At 33.6% G+C, this 21,432-nt stretch overlaps 2 protein-coding genes across 4 annotated transcripts; one reads left to right on the top strand and one right to left on the bottom strand.

The window, feature by feature from the left end:
- Positions 1-305: 305 nt before the first annotated feature.
- Positions 306-4,028, bottom strand: LOC133673788 (E3 ubiquitin-protein ligase At1g63170-like). Of its 3 annotated transcripts, none has more exons than XM_062094677.1 (5): positions 3,811-4,028; positions 2,374-3,182; positions 1,170-1,295; positions 792-1,077; positions 306-660 (listed from the first exon to the last, which is right to left on the bottom strand). In XM_062094677.1, the coding sequence occupies exons 2-5, from the start codon at positions 3,024-3,026 to the stop codon at positions 427-429; spliced, it is 1,299 nt and encodes a 432-aa protein (XP_061950661.1). In that variant the 5' UTR covers positions 3,027-3,182; positions 3,811-4,028; the 3' UTR covers positions 306-426. The 3 variants fall into 3 exon arrangements, with proteins under 3 accessions (XP_061950661.1, XP_061950662.1, XP_061950663.1); XM_062094678.1 differs by having other exon boundaries at positions 2,374-3,117; XM_062094679.1 differs by lacking the exon at positions 3,811-4,028 and adding an exon at positions 3,686-3,781 and having other exon boundaries at positions 2,374-3,117.
- Positions 4,029-15,654: 11,626 nt separating this feature from the next.
- On the top strand, positions 15,655-21,096 carry LOC133674529 (serine/threonine protein phosphatase 2A 57 kDa regulatory subunit B' kappa isoform-like). Its single transcript, XM_062095690.1, has 2 exons — positions 15,655-17,577; positions 20,491-21,096. The coding sequence occupies exons 1-2, from the start codon at positions 16,435-16,437 to the stop codon at positions 20,845-20,847; spliced, it is 1,500 nt and encodes a 499-aa protein (XP_061951674.1). The 5' UTR covers positions 15,655-16,434; the 3' UTR covers positions 20,848-21,096.
- The last annotated feature ends 336 nt before the right edge of the window (positions 21,097-21,432 follow it).

The following is a 21,432-nucleotide window of genomic DNA, read 5'->3' as shown; positions in this document are numbered from 1 at the left end:
TAATATACAAACACAATACAAAGCAACAGATAAGTGAGAGTTGCCTCTCCAAATTCACAAGTTAACCCTACTTTCAGATTTCAGTATTTTAATTATTAAGTCTCTTGGATTTTTTGTTGCAAGATTGAACAGAGCCATTATGTGGCTTAGCTGTCTCATATACCATTAAAGAGATTGTCTGAGATGAGACATTGAGGGAAAATGGAAAAAAGAAAGAGGCGAATCGATAGCAGAAGTATGCCCGATGACGATCGTTTCAACTCTTTTGGTGAGCAAAAGGGAAAGCTGGAAGAGTACTACACCAATTCTTAATTAAATTTTTGGTCCATGAGACTCATAGAAAGAGAAGAATGAAGTACTTTTTACAGCATAGTCAAAATCGTAATTATTTATGTATGATATTACTATTTTGTATGATATAGAGGGTCAAAACATGGTGCTGGCCATGCCATTGCCGGCCCCATTTTCAACCCGTCTCTGGCTAGAATTTAACCCGGGGAGTGAACCTAAAATACTTTCACCGACCTCACTCTTGCAAAGAGGACATGATGCATTGATCTTCAGCCACTTGTCTACACAATCCTTATGGAAGAAATGAGAACATGGTAGCTCCCTCAGCTCATCATTGTTTGCATATTTTGCCAAACAAATGCAGCAAACCTGTAACGGTTACAACATTAGATCATCAGTAATAATGCCAATAACAAGACTCGAGACCATGCATCGTGAATATGACAAGTATATCTCAAATGATCATGACAAGGAACCTCCAAGAATCTAGAGGTACTTACTGCATCTTCTCCTGAAATCACACGTTCCTTTTCTGTCCCTGCAGCCACGATCCCACCATCAGCAGCACCAGAGCTGCTATCCTCACCATTTCTATTTTTAATCAGCTTAAACTTGTGCGTTGGCAAGGCATCAATTGATTCGGGTGTGGCTCCCCTTGTCTGTGTCAGATCCTCTCTAAACCCGAGAATAGAAATTATACAAGGCAAGCAACAGCAGATTGTTGCACACAGAATAAAGGGCATAGCATATCCGATACAGCTAAATGTAAGAAACACTATGCATAACCTGAAATGTAAGAGGATATAAAATTAGGGTGAGCTCTCTCAAATGGCAGGTACCAAAAGGAACATTGTGGTGAATATACGACATAGCAATACCTGTACAAGTTTGGAGCCTCCTCAGCAGATGAGTGGCTTCCAAATATCCACACATTGCCAACCACAAACCAAACTGCGAAAAAGCAATCCAAAGCCATTTTGAAGTATTCCAACAAAACCTTGAGTCTGCACGTGAAAACAATATTTTTGGAACCAGATATTTATATATTCAAAATAATTAAAGAATTTGCTTTTTATTTGACAGATTTCAATGGCTAAAAAAAATACCAATGTCAAGAGACACTAAAGCATATCATGTGATAAAATAACACAAGCAATCAAAACCCACTTCTTAAATAGTTGGTGACACTAAATAAAAGACAAATTCAACCTGAAGAGGGTAATCATTTTGAACATGAAACAATGATCGCCATCAAAGAAGTACATGATAATCAGAAAAGGAAAGAAAAGAAGCTGAAATGCACATTCCCCAGTCAAAATTTCAACACAGTTGAGCTCCCAATCTACACTCTGTGAGTAGAGCCCCCCCAAGGCCCAAACACACACTCTGAATATGAATCCAGTGCCAGCCCCAAACTAGCTGCTTTTGAAAAATTGACTTAAAAACTATGTGTAAACAATTTTGAAATAAAAGTTACAACCCTGGCACCATCTAAAAACAATGAAAAGGAGATGCTACCCCAATGAGCTGCATAATATCACCATTAAAAGAGGGGGAAATTGGAGTGAGATCAAGAAAAGATTTGGGAAAATATTTCATGTACTTGTGTCCATTTTATAAGGGTATATGCTAGAGGATGACACTGTCTCTATATTCTATTTCCCAGGACCCACTTTGGTGCGACCATAACCAGATTCTTCCCATTATCTTAGAAGTATCATCTAGGGGTGGGCTAGTGAGGATGGGAGATCAAAACCAGCTTCATCATATCCAGCACATTAGATAGTCATCCAAACATTAAGCTAGCTTTGATACCAAATAATGCCCCTACCCCTTCAAAGAAACAAAGAACCTAGCATCTACTCCCAGCCCGTGCAATGCAGCTATATACTGGATTTTCATGAAGCTTCAACTTTGAAGTAGTAAAGAAAATATCATTAAACCAGATGAATTGGACGACCTTCATACATGCAATTGGACAGGACACGTTCATTTATATGATGAAAACAATAAAGAATATCTAAACAATATATGTTTAGAAGAGAAAAATGACAATTACAACCAGAAGTCATGCACTCGTACCTTGCATTCAGTACTGCATTTTGGCCACCTCTAGGTGATGTAGTAGCAGATCGGCGATCCTCCCCTTCTGAATTCCTACTAACTGAAAGAGAAAAGGGTCCTGCAGGAACGTTAATATGTGCAGAACCCTGATGATTTTGAGCTGAGTCTTGCTCCAAAGCCTGGTTACGATGACTATAACGCCAGTAAAGAAGAGGGAGGGTTGCCACACATCCTGATGCATAACCAACAATCCATGCAAACAATGGTGCACGTGGGTGTTCCTTCCTTGACACAGACAAAACAACAATAGATGCAATAATCTGGCTCAACGTGAGAACCAATTCAACAGAAATCCATAAACCAGAGTTCAAAGGACTCCTGCGTCGACGAGCTTCCCCTCTCCTTATTAATGAGGAGCTCCGAGAGTTTGTTCCATTAGACAAAGATGTTGGAGGCGGAGAACTGGGTGCTCTCACTCCACTCAAAGGTCTGTCCTCATGCAATGACGCTTCCAAACCAGTTGAAATTCTATTGTGAGATGGTGATACAGAGACCTCATTACGTATGTCAATAATATGCTCACTACTGTTAAGATTCTCTTGCCGCTCCATTAACAATGGGAAAGTGTCAGTCTGACTTTCAGAATGTAGTTCCGTTGAGGCAACATCCATTTAAGTCCAACAAGACAACCGAAAATGATGAAAGCATAGAATCACTGGAACAAGATCACAGCTTCAATGTCCAATCCGTCCCAAGATTTCTCTGAGATGTCCGTCCCACAAAAACTTAAATTAGCAGACACCACAAACAGCGGAACAATCCCAATTCTGTTCAAGAAAAGCACAAAAAACAAGGACAAATTTGTCGCTGAGAAGGTGTAGTAATTCATCATTCAACATTCTGAAAATCCAAGCCACCGCCAAATATACTAATAAAACCGCTTGGCTCAGCTGAATAACTTAAATAATGAAAAATCAAATGACAAAAAATACCCAAAATTCTAAACTTTTATTTTCATGGGCTTTCTTCAAAACCCAAAATATTAAATATCAAAAACTTGTCCTTTAGACCACCAAAAAAGTAATGCCGATCCTCCTCTTCCACGAAATGAAAAATCAAAACTTTCTATCACTTATCAAATCAAGGACATAAAACAAACATCAACCCCACATTTAACAAAACAAGAGATTCGGCTAGATTTAATCATTTTCTTAAGCGTAAAGAATCCATCAATTCAGTTTATTCAAGTAATCACACAATTTTCTCGGTAACCAAACAAATTAATCAATATCATTAACCACTAATTACTCCAAAACAAGACAAATTTTACCGTTCCCAAACAAATGACTCGAGTTCAACAAAGAAGACAAGAAGAACCCTAATCTACGAGGAGTGATCAGGTGAATTTGAAAAGGCGTCGCTTTTTGGAGGAAGAGAGAGAAGAACGAAACGTACCAGATTGAATTGGAGCTAAAGAGGAGAAGAAAGATGAAAACGGTGTCGCTTTGGCGCGGAGAGTGCAAGAAAGCTGGTCGCTTTGATAATTTTATTTTTTGTTTTAAAGGGAGAGAAAAACAGAAAGGAAGAGTCAGCTTTGGACCTCCATTGCTTCCCTACCTGGTCAGGGAATATTTATATTTTTATTTATTTTATTTGTTACGAGCAAAGGAATTTCTTCACTTTTGTTCCTTTCTTTTTTTAAAAGGATATCTTGTCTAGTCAATGATGTAAGAAATGGGAAACTTCGAATTGAGTAAAGTATTCCTTTTGCCCTTATAGTTTATCAAGTGTTTCATTTAGACCCCTACGTTTTAAAAATGATTGCTAAATGGTTCTCTAGCCGGTGAAGACCGATATTAGCGTGTCTATATGCTTGGAATATCACGTACATGGTAGCAAAATCTTCATTTTTATAATTAATTTTCTATATTTTACAAGGTACTTGTTTTTATTAGAGATCTTGTATATTTTAGTATGGTTAATTTCTACATTAATAAATCATATGTTGTTGGGTCATGGGGCGTAGGGGTGAGAGAAAAAACTGAGAAATCGATTAAATCAAGAAAACAAAAAAAAATCAACCGAAAAAACCCAACCGTGAAAAAAAACCGATTAAACCAATTAAAATTTTGAAAAAACTGACTGGTTCGGTTTTGGTTTTATAAGCCTGAAACTAAAAAAGAAAACCGAACCCGAACCTAAAAAAACTGAGCCAAAGAGGGAAAAAACCGAGCCAAAACCGATCCAAACCGAGCCAAACTGGTTTGAACCGGTTTTTGTCCTAAAAAACTGAACCGAATCGAAACTAGTCGGTTTGAACCAGTTTCAGTTCGGTTTTGGTTTTTTTAAAATCGATTTTGTTGTTTTTTTATAAAAACCAAACCGAACCGAAAATAATCACCCCTAATGGTGCATATATAGTTGAATGGTTGTGGTTTAAATTTGTTTTGTTATTTTTCTTAATTATTAAGAATATGGATATGAATTAAGAAAAAGCTTTTTAGAAAGATTAGAAAATAATTGATTTTGTGTCATGAAAATATAATATGGGTTTTCTAAGAAAAGCAAGAAACTTAAATACAAAATATCTTCTAGGAATTTATTAGTAAAGATAATTTTTAGCTACCTTCCAAGTTCAAAGATTAAATCTATTTAATTAGTTTTTAAGTAAATTATTTATATCCAAACTAGCGTATTGATTAAAAAAAACTCACGATATTCTATTCAAGTATGTGATAAAGGGATATTTATTGTTATTCAGTAAAGTTATATCTTCATCAATATTTATTTAAATAATTGATGAGGTTGGTATTAAGATATTTTAAAATTATAAGATTCAAAGTGAAACATTTGTCAAGCTATTAGGTGTAAAGTTACTTTTGGCCTTTTATGTGTTCTTTAAAGTATTTTTCATTTGAAAATATATTAAAATAATATATTTTTTTTATTTTTAACATCAACACATCAAAACAAAATGATAAAAAAATTATATATATATATATATATATATTAATTTGAGGTTTTAAAAAAAAATTAAAAATTGGTTGATCAAACATCAATTTAAAATCCAAGCATCCAACTTTGCGTCGTGTCATGGCCCTTTACGGTTTGATTCCTCCTTGACGAATAATATTTGGAGTATAATACTACTTTACACTTTTATCCCTATTCTTTTCATTTTGTTGCTTTTTAGACCCACCTGTTTTGGTTTTTGATACACTCGTGTTCTTTTCTTTCTTTTCCTTCGTGCACTTACCATATTCATGGAATTGATCACAGATTTTACCTTTATATTTGCGAACTAGCACACGAGATTGGGATAACCCATAAAAAAAAAATCAAGAAGCCCAATCCCCTAACAAAAGGATAAAATCAAATAAAAATTAATTGCAAAAAAAGATCTAAAAAAAAGACTCAAATCAACCATAATTAACCTTTCAAATATGTGACTTAGATCTTTAGGTCAGGATACCTTATTAAAGAAAAACCTTAAAAAATCATGAAGTCAAAATCTTGATCAATAAAATATTGAGGATGAAATTGAAAAGGAAAGTCTTAATAAAAAAAGGATCTAAAACAAAAAAAAATAACAATCAAGAAAATAAGAACAAAATTTGAATATAAACAAAATGAAATCTAAGGCAATTGTTTTTTTTATTAATTAAAAAAACTAATTAAAATTGCCCAATTGTTTTTTTTTTTTGGAGGGGGGGTTAGTTTTTTTTTTAATTTCTTTCTAATCCTTATCCACCTAACCTTACAAAATGCAAATTGCAACATCTTTAATTAAATTATAACATATTCTCTCAAATCTTAATAATCTTCAAGATTGTTGCATTGCTAAAAAATAAAATCTATGGCAATTTAAAGATGTCTGGTTATGCAACCATAACATGACTTATATGAAAAAATGACAACTTAACATCTTTTTCACAAGAATAACAAATGCAATATATATCTTTCTTGAGGATCTAGCCTAGCACAATAATAACATAGATTAAATTGCAAAGCTTAAAAATTTATCCACAATATATGATTGCATCTCTCTAATATGATGTACATTCATCTCTAAACCATGCTAGACGATTCTCAGTCCTAGTCAACCAAGTACTAGTTGAAGCCATTTCAAGCGAGGAAACAAACGGTGTTGTCTCAAACATAGCTTCAAATCCATTCTCATTACTTATATTTTGTTCTTCTTTCTCATCATGTTCTTCCTAAGCATGTGCACCCATTTGGTTCTTAAGAACCTAAGCACCATCATTATATAACACATACTTCATCTTTGTGAGACTCATATTATCTATATTTGTCTCATGTGCATATATGGCATGGCAGGCAGTCATGTCACACTCGTACATGCGATAATCTCCTTTAACTTGGAATGCGCTGTCCATTTCATATCCATTAAAAATATCTTAAAGTGCTAAAAAATAGAGGTTAAAGCTTTGACCATAGGGTAAAGACTTCTGCTTTTGATCATGTTTTTCATCATAATATAGAGAAGATTAATTAGACAACCTCTAATCATGCAATCAATCATACACTTATCCATGAATATGACCTCATCATAATGCCTTTTATTCAGTAAAATATTATGTACAATGATCTTATAAAGTATTCTAGGTCATATAAGCAAGTTTTGGATCCTAATCTTTGCTCCATGAGCAAAGTCATGCCTATTAGTATGCAAACTTATTGTCTTATAATACACAAAACCATCAATAATGGGTATTGATTTCATCTCAATAACTCTAGGTCTTTCATTTGAAATACGTAATATATCAGTTAAAGTTTGACAACCAAATTCAACGTGTTTATCTTGCAAGTTACTAACAGTTTTAGGTTCAATATAGCAAATAATATTTTAATCAATTTAGGATAAGTAACTTTCTTCAAATAAAATAAAGTGTTTCTTCCCATATCCTTAAAAATAGAATCTATCTCAAAAGCACATAGATCATTTCCTAGCCCACTTTCTGTAGCAAAAGACATATTAAAGAAAGAGCTTAAAAACCATTAAATGTTTTCTCTTTGACATGAGGTTAGATGATTGGCCTTTTGCTCCTTAATTCGATCTTTCTTTGTTGTTTTCTAAGTGTTATGTCTTTTTAATCTTAAAAAATTACCTAAAATTATGATTAATTTGGTGGGATTTATTGATTCTTTTAGAGAGAATCGAGTTAGGTTTTAGGATTTTAAAATGAAGGTTTTTATTGTCCATGTTGAAAACTTTCAGTTATATATATATATATAATGTCGAGAAACCAGTTGATTGGCTGTTATGGGTTAAGTTCTACCAGTCAGCCGATTGAAACCCAAGTTGAGAATTTCAAAAATTCTCTTTTAATCCTTTGCAGTCAAAATATAATCTTTACAAGTAAAACTTTTATCTATAAAGCAAAGAAATCAAGGGGTTAAAATCTGGGCAGTAGTCTCATTACCAGTTCTCTGGCTCAAGCGATTGGCTGATTGATCCAGATATATGAATCAATCGATCAATTCACATAAAAACCATAATTTTCTAGTTTTTTTCTTCCAAATGTGTTTTGTGAATCAAAATATTTTGTAAAACTTATAAACTTATAAACTATCTCCAACTAAAATCTCAAAAAGTTATTGTTTATCTAATAGTTGTTCTTTGTTTTTCTAGCTTAATTGGTCAACCAGATAATCTTAGACGTGGATAGTCAATAAAAATTATAGTTGAAAAAATATTTCAAGGTTTCCATGCTTAGGGGTATACATTAGATCATTAAAATTATCCAACTTTTGTCCATTAATGTATACACGTAAAAAGAACATTACAAACATCTTTAGTATCATTAAAACCTAAAATACTTTTTATTTCACAAAAGTGATTCTTACTTCAAAGCTTTGCGTACTCAACTCGTTTATCAATGTTTGTGTCTAAATAGATCATTCTACTCAACTCGCGCATATATATAAACATTTTATGGCACTAGCATATGATTCTAAATTACAAGGTTGGAAAACATACACATAGACGTGTACAAAACATGATATCGTGTCTACTGAAGTTTAAGTATATAAGTGAACCAATCATATATTGATATTTACATTCTTATCATTTTTGTTCATATTAAGTTTCGTTGATGTTCTTATAGGTGTATCGGCTACTTTATTATGTTCCATCCCAAATCTTTAAAGGATTTTTGATGCATTTACTTTGGTTGATGAAGATACCATCTATTACTTGTAGAGCAATCACTATTATAAAACTACTTTCTTGATCCCTACACACAAAGATCAAGATGAGGTTTTCTGTACCTATACCTTTTTGAGTTCTTTGTTGTTAAGGGTGGTTTCTTTTGGAACCCAAATCATATTGTAAACCTTTATCATTTTTAACAGGATATGCATAAATCAAAAGATCTATAACTCTACAATAATTGCATTTATGATTAGGGTTATAAGATTATTTAACTTTAACAAAATAATTTTTTAAATACTTTTGATTCTTTTTAGGTTGGTAACCTAAACCTTATTTTGTTAAACATATATGTTTGGCTCAAAAACATAGTTTCTAGAATTTTAGAGCCTTATGTAAATTTAGATAATGTTGTGGTCAACTTTTCTACCTTTTCTTTTAAGGATTTGTTTTCACTTTTAAGTTGAATCAACTTATGATTATCATCAATTACAATGCAAACTTTCTTTTCTAAAGACTTTTTTTTTCTACAAGTAAGCATGCATAGTTCTTTTTCAACATGTTATATCTTGAAACTAACTTTTTAAATTCATCATATAAAGCTTCTAGAGTATGATACAACTCATCATAGGTAAGGTTGAATTCATCATCCAAAGATTGTACCTCATTTTCATTTTTAATTGTCATGAAGCACACGTTTACCACACTCTTCTTTATCGCTTTAACTTGAATCCATATCATAACTCCATGTAGCTTTCATTGTCCTCTTATAGTGATGATTTTTCTTCTTATTTTAAAGAAGTGGATAAACTACTTTGGTGTGACCCATTTTATTGCATTTATAGCATCTTGAAAGTTCCTTATTCCAATCTTTCTTGTAGTTTGAGAATATTTTTTTACCATGATTATTGCTTATGAAACTTTTAAAAATGCTTTGTGATTGAAGCAATTTCCTCTTCAATACCTTTATCATTTTTATGTCATGCAAGAGTTCAGATGATGAGTGTGGCTCCTAGATTAAAGGGGTTTTAAAAGTGTTGGGAAATAATTATAAAAATATAATTAATAGGGTTCAAGAGTTGCCAATTAGTATTACGGTCACTAGAAAATCTAATGGTTCATGAGAGTCTGGGTAAGGAGACCAGTTGTGCATGAAGAAGACTCATCACTCCCAGTATACTTTACTTAAGATAAGTTACTTTGTTGATTGATTATTCTAATTTATATTTATATCCGTTGGTCTATTTAAGACCACTCTTAGTATACCCTACTTAAGGTAAGTTACTTTGTTGATTGATTGTTCTAATTTATGTTTATAATCATTGGTATGTCTAAAATTGAAGAAAAATTATTATCGGTAAAGAGGTGCTTATCTACTTAAAACCTAACAATTCTAAAGTCCAATAATTATGTAAAACACACATATAAAAAATGAACAAGTTCATTTTTGTGGTATTTTTGAAATTTTAGTCAAATTTTAATGGATAATTATAAACTTGTTGTGATACCTATTAACTAAATTTTTTTTTTTGTATTTTTCAAAATATGATAAAGATGTATTTTATATATATATAAACACGAATGAAAATGTTTAGAATTTAACAAATGCACATAAATAAAAACATATATATTTTTGTATTTTTATTAAAAATAAGGATTTTTTTTATTTTTTTCTGTAATTTCAAAGAAAAATAAGTATATTTAACATCTGGTCAGTATTTTACATTGTAAGTCTACAACCCCGATATTAAGTTAAATGGTTGGAAAAGTATACGAGGGACCCATAAATAATTTTCAAATAATCCCTGATTTTTTTATCAAAATTTTTCAAAATCATTTAAAGTTTATTAGGCAAAACAATAAAAATTTACAAAGAAAACCGTTAAAAAATTATTAGCCAAAAAAATATATTACTGTTTCCTTGTAAGATTTGCATAAGCCAACTTTAGATTTGACAGGTACAACCTAACCACGCGGGCTGAGCTCAGGTTTAACCCAGCCATGAATGCTAGGCTTCTAGGCTGCACTTAGGTGTGGTCCAAAAAATTACTAAGATATAAGTCCACACAACATTTATAAACCCATAACACACATATTTAAGCCCATAGAAATGAGTGAGTAGGCTTCAGAAAAAATAACCCATGAAATTTATCAAGCTAGGGCCCAAGGTTAAACCTATCTACACCAATCCATTACCATGGCAAGAATGAAACGTTTGCTGGATATAATTCTTCAACGTGAAGACCGTAAGAGAAACTTTCCTGTACCTGGGTTGTCAAAATGGTTGTTGCCGGATTGAAAGCTGGAGGCTCACGGTGTTGCACTATTGGACTGTCGCTGGTGAAGAGGAGGTGCTGCATAGGCTGGTGCTGCTAGTGCTGTGTTCAGCTGGAACAAGAGAAGCGATGAAGTGCTGATGGAGGCTGAGGACTCTGCAATTGCTGGACTGCTGCTGGAGGCTCACGATGCTGCATTGTTGTGCTATCGCTGGTGTAGAGGAGGAGCTGGCTGAAATGCTGGTGCAAAGAGGTTCGCTGCTCACGTGCTGGGCTGACAGTTGCTGGTCTGCTTGACCGAGAAACAACACAGGCTGCACTGTTGCCACTGGTAAAGTCTGCTCACGGGTTGTATCCAAGGACTGAAGGGATGAAGGCTGTGCTGCCGTTAGAAAATCCTTCACTACTTCTTTAATGGAGAAAAGGAAGCCACAGTTTAGATGGAGAGGTCCACGATGGTGCTCAGGAGTGCACTGTTGGAGCTGCTTGAGAAGGAGGAAGCTGCTGGCGATAAAGATCTTCCACTACTGCTCACGGTGCAGAAATCATGAAATGGCGTGACTGTGGAAGAACTGCTGCCGCTACTCTCGGTGGAATCAGCAACTGCTGGCCTTGCTGATGAGCTGTGAGAAAGACGCTGGTGAAGTCTAATGAAGCTCGAGGTGCTAGTCTGCCATGGACAGTGGAGGAAACAGAAATGGTGGTTCTTTGTTTTGGTCTTTTAAAAGAGAGGGAGGGGTGTTTTTTCTTTTCTTTTCTTTTTTCTTTTCCAGAGAATGTTTCAGTGTGTGGTAGATGTTAGTGTGCGTGTGGGAGAGGATAAAAAATTGTGTTTTGTGTGGGTCTCTTACTGTTTTTTTTTTTAATGGTTATTCCGCCTTCTTGGCTTTATTTTTTTTTACATCCATTTATTTATAAACAAAACAAATTTTTTATTTTTCTTCTAATTATTTGGTTCTCAAAAAACTAAAAAAATATTTTGATTACTTATTTTTTTTCCTTTGTATTTTTAGTCCCCTTATTTTTATTTTGACAATTTCTTTAAAAAAACAATATCAATATCAACTTGATGAGAAAAATGAATAATGATTTTGGAATAGATTTGTTAATAGTTAAACGGGTTAATTTTTTTTTTTGAAAAGACATTGAAAATACTAAAAATAACACAAATACATCAAAAATATATTTTTTAACTTTTTGTTGTTTTTTCACTTTTTTTGATATTTTTAAAAACTGTTAATAAAATGAAGTAAACATTTGGTTACAACAACAACAATTATTATAATCATCTTGATCATCAATATAATGAGAAATTTTAAATGCCAAATTATTCTTTAGTTTTTCTTCTTGTTCTTAATTCTCCTTGGCAATCTTACGAGTCATTAAGGAATTAATGAGCTTCTTCAATTCAAGTTTTATGAGATCTTTGGCTTCTTAAATTGCCTTTATTTTTGCTTCTTAAGTTTTTAAAAGTACATGATTTAAGAATTTTGCTCACAATTTCCATATTAATAGAAGTTCTACCAAGTGCATCTAAACTATTAATAATGGTAATTATTCTTGTAAATATGCTAGTTATGGATTCAATAGGAAGCATTTTAAATAATTAACATTGATGAACTAACATGTCAATTTTAAACTCTTTAACTTGGTTAGTTCCTTTGTGAGGTACTTCTAAAATGTCTTTAGCATTTTTATATGATATGATTCTATTAAATTCACTTTTATTTAATGCACAATATAGAGTGTTCATAGCTTTAGCATTTATAGAAAATATTTTTTTTTATCATTATCATTATATTCACTTTTAGCTTTAAGAATCTCAATGCCATCTTCAACTTTAATAGGTTTATGAAGTCTATTCTCTATAAATATCCACAAATCATAATCAATAGATTAAATAAAGATAATTATTCTAACTTTTTAATATGTATAATCATGCATTACCATAAAAAAAAAGGTGGCATAGATGTAGTAGATTACATTTTATTTTAGATATTATAACTAGTTGTTGTCATTCTATTCAAAATCTAAGCAAATTTTATTTATATCAATTGTTTTTTAAGAATTAAGGCAATTATAACATTTAAGGGAGGGTGAATTAGAAGTATCACTAATATTGACAAATAATAAAAATTACTTCCAATAAACACAATAACCAACAATATAATTAAAGTGATCAAAGTAAATAGATAAGAGAGAGATTTTGCAAAATTGTTTTTTAAGGTAGTTCGCCAAGTCTACATCCACATCTCAAGTAACAAACTGTACTTAAGTATTGTATTTTTTCACTAGTCCAAGTTCAAGAGTATAATAACTATTTGATGAATCCATACTATGATTTTTCACTACTTGAAGATATTTTCTCTTCAAGATTTTTTCACTACTTGATGAATGCACACCAAGATTTTTTCCACTTGAAAATATACTCTTTTCAAGATTTTTCTTTGGTGAAATTACCTCATCAATACCAAGAGTTATTACCTAACTTTTAAAAATTTACATAAGTGGTTTTGTTATCACAATCAACTCTCTCAATAAATTAGATAATACAATTAAACGATATAATATCTCACGAGATAATACTTATAGGATTTGAAGCTGTTTAAGTATAGTAAAAATAAAATTTAATATTCTTGTACTAGATTTTAAAAGTTTAATAACATCAATTAAATTATAATTAAAGACTAATGATTTTGTAGTTATTTTTCTTAATAAAACTAAATCTTAGCTTCTTCTTCCTTTCTTTTTTATATCTACTTCGTTGTTGGTTTCAAGATTGCTATCCTAAGAGTTGGTATAAATAGCTTTTGTTAATTCTTATTTGTTTTTTGCGTTTTCACCATAGAAATAAAATAAAGAAATAAATTTCAACTCTTTATTTTTCAATTTTAAAAAAATTTATTTTCCATTCTTGTTCTATACAGCTATACCACAAAATTCAATAGATTTCGAGCAAAGTTGTCTAAGTTGTTTTATTTCCATATTAAAGTGTCATTTTAAGTTACATACTCCTGCTCCTGTGCTGGACATCGTAGAGTAACAAAAACTCATGAAGTAAATTCTTTCTTTTCCTCTCCCGAGGTCAAAATAAAAGGGTGTAAGTTTCTTCCATGGAACAATTCTTATTATAGAGTAAGGTGGGTTATTCTCGATTTTGAGAAATAGTGAGATACTCTTGTATTGGAAGTCAAATCATTCATCTCGAGCACTGATTCTTAAGGACTGAAAATGAGAAATTGTATGAAGGTCTGATAATAGTTGGGTACTGGTGTTAGATAAGTTGTGCTTGTTATTGTGCTAGAGGTTTGATCTTCAACCCTGGTGTGGAGTGATCGTTACATGAGGCTTAAACATGGCTAGCATGGCTTTTATACTGCATGCCTTTGAGTTTTTAGCTAGAAAAATACTTTAATGTTATTACTTCAACGTCCTCTTATTATTTTGGATGAAAGACTTTAAACCTAGCACCTTATTTTGCCTGCTGGAAGGAAGCACCGCTGTGTTAAACAAGCCATTGACATGTCTCTGTCAATCGTCATTACTTCAGCAGCTTGATTAAGTAGTGTATTTTGGTTGATAATTCACACCAAGATATTAGTTCTAGCATCTTTATCTCACAAGCTAAATTCGCATGCATTTGTACAGGCTTACTTCATTTATCTTGGTATATATAAGCTCCTTCGGATATATATCAGTTATTGAGTTGTCAGGTCATGTTTTTAGAAAGATGGATATAATATGAGCCTGCGGTTAAAACTTTGCATGCCCAGTAGAGGTTGGCTTGCCTATAGTGCGAGTATAAGGGAGATATAACTTACTTTTAAACTTAGATGCAAGTAACATATATGTTCTCTGAGATGCAGATAGAGAGCTAGCGGGAGACGAGAATGGAGCAATGGAGTGTGCGTGTTTTTTGGCTTTCAGTCACACAGTGGGTTTCTTAAAGTTTGCGCTTAGTCTATAGTCTTTTCCAAACCTCAGGAGGCTCTTTTTGTTGTCCGTTGCAGACTGTAGCCTGCTGCATCTCTTTTGCTATAGAACACCCCTATAACCATCTTGGTTTTCATGGATTTCTTCTTCTTCTTTTTTCTCCTTTCCATTTCATGTTTGTGCTTGCCGAAGCATGTCATGCTTCTTTTTCTGCCATTGTTGTTGTTTCGAATCAGTTATGGCTGTTATTGTGCTGGAGGTTTGATCTTGAACCCTGTTGGGGGAGTAATCAATCCATTAAGCTTAGGCACGAGAAGCATGGTTTTTGTACCGGACTGTATGGAAAAGACCTAATTGACCCTAACTGTCGTTTTTATTTTTTAAAAGGCAAGGGCAATATGGTCATTTAAATGTAGTTTGAAAATAAAAAATAAAAAAAACCCGGCTATAGTTTGTTTGTTTTTAACTTTTAAGTATTTGTGAGTTATTATTACATTATTCATTTGAAATGTAAAAATGTTTATTTAATCCCAATTAATATAATAATAACAAATAATTCATTGAAAATAACTATATACCCCTAAGACCATATTATTTGAGTTTTTTAAATAGGGATAAAATGGTTTTTTTAATGCTTCAATGTATAATAAAGTGTATCTTGGTGCAAAATAAATAACTGAAGCCTCTTGGTTTTTTTTTTTAATTTTTTTAATGAGGTGAACATGTCGAATTATGGAATCTTGAATTTGTTGATGTTGAGATCGGTTCAACTTCTTCAGATCACAAATGAATCTCCCAAGCTGTCATTGAATCTTATGAATTTCATAAATCACCCCAAGACGTCATCGTTTAAACCATATCTGAATTCTACAAATTCTTGTGCTTTTTGAACCAAAACTTATAAGCTACTAGTGGTTTCCAGTTGGAAAACAAAAAACAGAAACAGAAACAGAAACAAAAATCAAATCAAATCTATGTCCTGATAACTTCAGTTAATCAAACGGTCCAAATATCACATGAAGCCTCCATCTTGTCCGAAAATCCATCAAAATCCAATTATTAAATTTCTACAAAGTACTTGCATTTTCGGAGAAATGCCGTAATTGTCTCATCAACCGAGAATTTCTTTTTTTCCACCAAAATAATTGAAAACAATTCCAATATTGTATTGCCTCTTGCTTTTGTTTTGCTTTCACTTGCAGAAAGAGAAAAAAGATCAGACATTAACATCATCAACCAACACAAGGTTGCTCTTCCTTCCTTCCTTCCTTCTTTAGATCTCTCTCTCTCTCTCTCTCTCTCTCCACTAAACCTCACATTTGATGTCTTCTGTCATCATCATTACATGAATCTTTCTCAAATTGAGGTAGACTATCAATGGATGTTATCATTGTTTGATTTACTAAAAAACCCAGTTTTCTTCTTTTAGTTTTATTTGCCAAGATCTGACCTTTCACCAAAAATGTACCTTAAAGTTTCAAACTTTTCACCTCCTATTAACAACCCTCAAAGCCTTGGAATTGGATCTACTCACATTCTCTCAAAACCCTTTTGATCCGTGACCAAAATCTAGCAGAAATATTAGCCCTTGTTTGTAAACCTACTTATTTACAAAACATACCCTCCAATGGCCATGCTCTGGTAGCCAATTTGTTAGATTCTTGTGTTGTGTGGCTTAAAGTTTGAGTCTTTCTCATAATGTTGAGGCAAATCTTGAGTAAGCTTCCAAGAAAATCTTCAAAAACTGACTCAGCTGAGTCAGCTCGGCCTGAGTCTCCAGTAACTCAGCAGATATCCAATGGCTCAAGTGCAGGTTCGGGGAAGTCATCCAATGGTCCAAAAAGAACGTCTTCTGTTGTATTTCCAGCTAGTGTGGTTGCTGGGATTGAGCCACTTGTGCCATTCAAAGACGTGCCTAGTGCAGAGAAGATGAATCTCTTTGTGAGCAAAGTAAGCCTGTGTTGCGTAACTTTTGATTTCAGTGACTCAAGTAAGAATACACTTGAAAAGGATGTAAAGAGACAGACTTTGCTTGAACTTGTTGATTTTGTGGCTGCTGGGTCTATGAAATTTAGTGAACCTGCCATTTTAGCTATGTGTAGAATGTGCGCTGTTAATTTGTTTAGGGTGTTTCCTCCGAATTATAGGTCTAATTCGAGTAGCATTGGCGAGAATGATGATAATGATGACCCAATGTTCGATCCTGCGTGGCCTCATCTGCAAATTGTGTATGATTTGTTGCTTAGATTCATCAATTCTACGTGCTTAGATGCGAAAGTTGCTAAGAAGTACATAGACCATTCGTTTATATTGCGGCTGCTTGATTTGTTTGACACGGAGGATCCAAGAGAAAGGGAGTGCTTAAAGGCTATATTGCATAGGGTTTATGGGAAGTTTATGGTGCACAGGCCATTTATTCGAAAGTCTCTGAGCAATATATTCTATAGATTTGTGTTTGAGACTGAGAGGCATAATGGGATTGCAGAGTTGTTGGAGATTTTTGGGAGTATAATCAGTGGGTTTGCCATGCCTTTGAAAGAGGAGCACAAGATTTTCTTATGGAGGGTTTTGATTCCTCTGCATAAGCCGAAGTCTGTGGGAGTTTACTTTCAGCAGTTGTCATATTGTGTGGTACAATTTATTGAGAAGGAGCCCAGGTTGGCGAGCATGGTGATAAAGGGGATACTGAAATACTGGCCAATAACTAATAGCCAGAAGGAGGTAATGTTCCTGGGTGAGTTGGAAGAGATTTTGGAAGCAATTAGCATGGTGGAGTTTCAAAAGGTCATGGTTCCATTGTTCTGGCGGATCGGATGCTGCATTAATAGTCTCCACTTCCAGGTACCTACCACTGTCTTAAGTTTTAGTTTGGTTTATTGGTTCTTTTTCCTGTGATAGAATGGCTTTGAATTTTTCATAATATGTTAGAACTGAACTAGAACTCATGAAGTGTTGACTAATGCTAAGCTTCACAAGATGTCTTCTGAGTTGGCATTGATTACTAATTGTTACGTTTGTTTATGTTAAATTCAGTTGGAACCATTGCCTTGGTTCATGTCATAGCATGTATGTGCATGGTTGTTATGCTACATTAGGAGTTTTGCTCATAGGATGCTGGATGTAATTTGCAATTTATCATGTTTTTATGAGTGCATGGAGCCCTATGGATATATCACTTGGAATTCGCTGGTCTGGATGGTGGTTTGGTGTTTTTAACCATTCCATTTCATTTATTTATAAACAGCCGACGTATATTGTTTACATATTATGATAGACTATGCCATTTCATGTTAGACTCTATGTTAGCAGGAGATGGTGCCCTACTTGGTGAAACATTTCCTTGAAGTTCAGATACTAAATGGATTTGTGTTTGATATGGAACTTATATTTATTTGATTAAATCTTAGTCTTGGAATCTTTAGAATTGGTTTTGTGCTAAGCATGGCACTGAAATGACCATAAGCTTCAACACCTTGGGGCTCTTTTGTGAGATGAGGCAGTACTTCAGGTATGATATTAGCACTCCTATCTACAATAGCACTCATTTTCTCTCTCCATTCATTCCTATCTTTCTCTAAAACAGTGGAGTGCTATTGTAAAGAGATGGGGTGCTAATATTTTCTCTCCTTTAGGGCCTCAATGTCATTCACTTTATAAGAAATTACATATTCTGTGTCTTCCTTGAGTGCCTTGTCATTGAAAAGTTTCTAGAAATGCAAACTTTGGACTTGCCATGTATGGGCACAGAATAGGGGAGAAAAGAAAGTGAGGGGATGGAAAGCAAAAGGAAGAAAATTGTATTTTCTCTCTCTTGTTTGCATGATGTGAAAATAAAAAGGAATGTAAAATGGAAGGAAAGTAACTTTCCCTTGTTTTGGAAACCAAAGAAATACAACGTATTGTGGATGGTAAATTTACAATTATGTCCATCGTTTTAAATGCTACTAGCAATTTGTATTCAAGATTGAAGTAATTAATTTACTTTTCAATCCAAAATTTCTATTAACCTTCTCTCTTTTGGAAAGAACATGTTTTGTGCATCGCGAGGGAAAATTTTCTCATAATCACTCGTCCATACTGTCTCTCTCATCCCGAAACAAGGGAAAATACCTTCCTTGTGTAGTTTTCTTCTCCGCATTTTTTTGGGTTTTGAGAGCGAAGAAATGGGATGGGGAGAAAGTCTTGTTCCTTTGTTTGGGAGATTGAAGAAAATGGAGATAATGTAAATGAGAAGAAAATTTTCACTTTAGGCTCATAAAACCTATGCTCCTCCAAATTTAGGGAGAGGATGAGGAGAAAATTTTCACGTGCTCACTTTGATGAGAGAAACAAACACAAGGAAGAGAGAGAAAATCATATTTGACCCATCAAAAGTAATAAGAATATTCACACCTAGGTTCAAAATTAGTATTTTTTTTTATTTCTATCTCTCTTGTTTTTCTCCTCACCGTGTCTATCTCTCATAAATGAAGTAAATATTGGTGGTAGTTGAGCATTCTAAAATTTCTTGAGGATGAGTGGAAAATTTTGTTCAGGGAATTAGTTGACAAATTTACTCTTGATTTGAACCAAGACTTTGATGTGGTGAAAAATGAAGGACATTATAGTAATTTTCCATTTTCCATACATCCTTTATCCTCATTTCAACCAAGAAAAATCATTTTTGCTCTTTTCATTCCTCCCATTTTTCACCCCAAAGACAAGGAAGGACACTCATTTTCTCTCCTTTCATTCCCAACATTTCCTTTGAACTCCCCAATACAAAGCATGAGTGTTTTGAAGTGGCCAAAGTCATTCCTTCCTCTATATTCCATAACAATAGGCCTTTTCATTTTGGTACAACAGTCATTGCTCCTGTTATTTTGATTGGTATCATATAACTCTCCAATATACATTATAAGACTGGTAACTAGCTTCTTTGATGCTTTAATTCTCACCAAGGCTTGATCAAGAGCTCCAGACTTCTGGGAAGAGAAAGTATAGACATGCATCCTCTTCCAATATGATATTATGTCTTCAGTTGTGAGGATTTTTTTAATGCTGTTTAATAGATAATTGAAAGGGCGAGAGAATCCATCTATTTTGGAGGAAGTTTGTTTGGCTAAGGTCAGGGTGGGGGAAAAAGGTTCATTTATTAGATAGACAAGAGTGAATATCTTCATGTTTTCTAGTTGAGTTCAAACTAATTAGAAATGAAAATATCCATAAGTAGGCATTTATTTGTGAAAGAACTGTAGTCATATGGCATTTTGGGACATCTCAAATGGAATTTGAATTTAGGCAAAGGACATTCCGCGTTTTCCTATCCTTGTTCATTAGCCATTGCATCAGGTATAAAGTTAAGCTCTGTATTTTGATTGGGGATGCTTGGGAAGTGGAAATATCATGTTCTGAGGATTTAGCTTGTCTTTCAGGAGGCCAGAGAACTGGTACTTTTAGCCGCCTCTCTTTGATCCCACCAAACATTTGCAATGAAATACAAAATCTGTAGTTGGACCCCTTTTTTCTAAAAAGCAGAACGTAACTTTGGATACTGCTAAGCATTATGTCGACTCCCATCCAATCCACTTCGATTGAACTCTTGATAGCGTTGGTTTATTTCAGTGCTTTTATGCTGCCATGGGATAGTCCTATAATAATGGCCTGTCAGCTTTGCAGGCTTGCGTCTGACTTTGAGCCTATGGAACACAACCTCTTTGAGTTATGATCATCAGTAAATTACTAGTTTTATCTTCACCGTGTATTTTGTTTCAGGTGGCTGAAAGAGCCCTCTTCTTATGGAACAATGACCAAATTGTCAACTTGATTGCTCACAATAGGCCTGTGATTCTGCCCATCATATTTCCAGCATTAGAAAAGAATGCCCATGACCATTGGAACCAAGGGGTGCTCAATTTAACTCTAAACGTCAGGAAGATGTTCTCAGAGATGGATGATGCATTGTACCTGGCCTGCCTTGATCAGTTCAGGGAGGATGAAGGAAGGCAAAGCGTATTGGCTGAGCAGCGGAAGGAAGCATGGCAGCGGCTGGAGTATGCTGCCAGTCTCAAGCCAATAACTAGAAACACAGCCGTTTTGGTAACTCCTTTGGCGACCTCAATTGCCTGTTAAGTCCCATGGTGTTATCCTCCTTCGACGGAGTCGGTTTCCAAAGCCAGGAAAAGAAAATGCTGCTCTAGTAGTCTGGGTTGTAGGATTTTTTTTGGATGGTCCTGTGACAGCCAGTTATTGTAACTTGGGTTGGTCCTGTATTTCCTGTTGCTACTGTATGGAATATTAATTATTGCTTCCTTGGTGTAAGGTTATGAAGGAAGGACCATGCAGTGGATTATACCATTTTCTGTCAGCTAGTTTAGTTTACATGGGTGTGTTAATTTTTTTTAATTTTTTTTTATTGTAAAATATATTAAAATAATATTTTTTATTTTAAAAAAATTATTTTTAATATTAACATATCAAAATAATATAAAAAAATTTAATTTAAAAAAAAAACACTTATAAAATATAATGTCAAATTACATCTCATTCTACTCATCCAAAAAATGATGAGGGACTATTTGGTGGATGGTGGATGACATGCTTTTTAGCCCTAATCAAATTTTAATTCAACCAGTCTTTTGTTTTCATCAAAATATCAAAAATTATAGCTTGAATTGACCCATAAATTAACCAGTCCATTCTACCACCCAGGCTAGC

Source organism: Populus nigra, chromosome 15, assembly GCF_951802175.1.
Source record: "Populus nigra chromosome 15, ddPopNigr1.1, whole genome shotgun sequence".
NCBI lineage: Eukaryota > Viridiplantae > Streptophyta > Magnoliopsida > Malpighiales > Salicaceae > Populus > Populus nigra.
The sequence above is the reverse complement of the archived record's forward strand: the minus strand, read 5'-3'. Positions and strand labels throughout refer to the sequence as shown.

Excerpts from the sequence above, each read along its gene's own strand:
- LOC133673788 (XM_062094677.1), bottom strand. The coding sequence starts at position 3,026 with ATGGATGTTGCCTCAACGGAACTACATTCTGAAAGTCAGACTGACACT. Across the intron at positions 1,296-2,373 it reads AATGCAGTACTGAATGCAAG|ACTCAAGGTTTTGTTGGAAT; the intron begins GTACGAGTGCAT and ends TTTCACGTGCAG. Across the intron at positions 1,078-1,169 it reads GAGGCTCCAAACTTGTACAG|GTTATGCATAGTGTTTCTTA; the intron begins GTATTGCTATGT and ends CTTACATTTCAG.
- LOC133674529 (XM_062095690.1), top strand. The coding sequence starts at position 16,435 with ATGTTGAGGCAAATCTTGAGTAAGCTTCCAAGAAAATCTTCAAAAACT. Across the intron at positions 17,578-20,490 it reads TTAATAGTCTCCACTTCCAG|GTGGCTGAAAGAGCCCTCTT; the intron begins GTACCTACCACT and ends ATTTTGTTTCAG.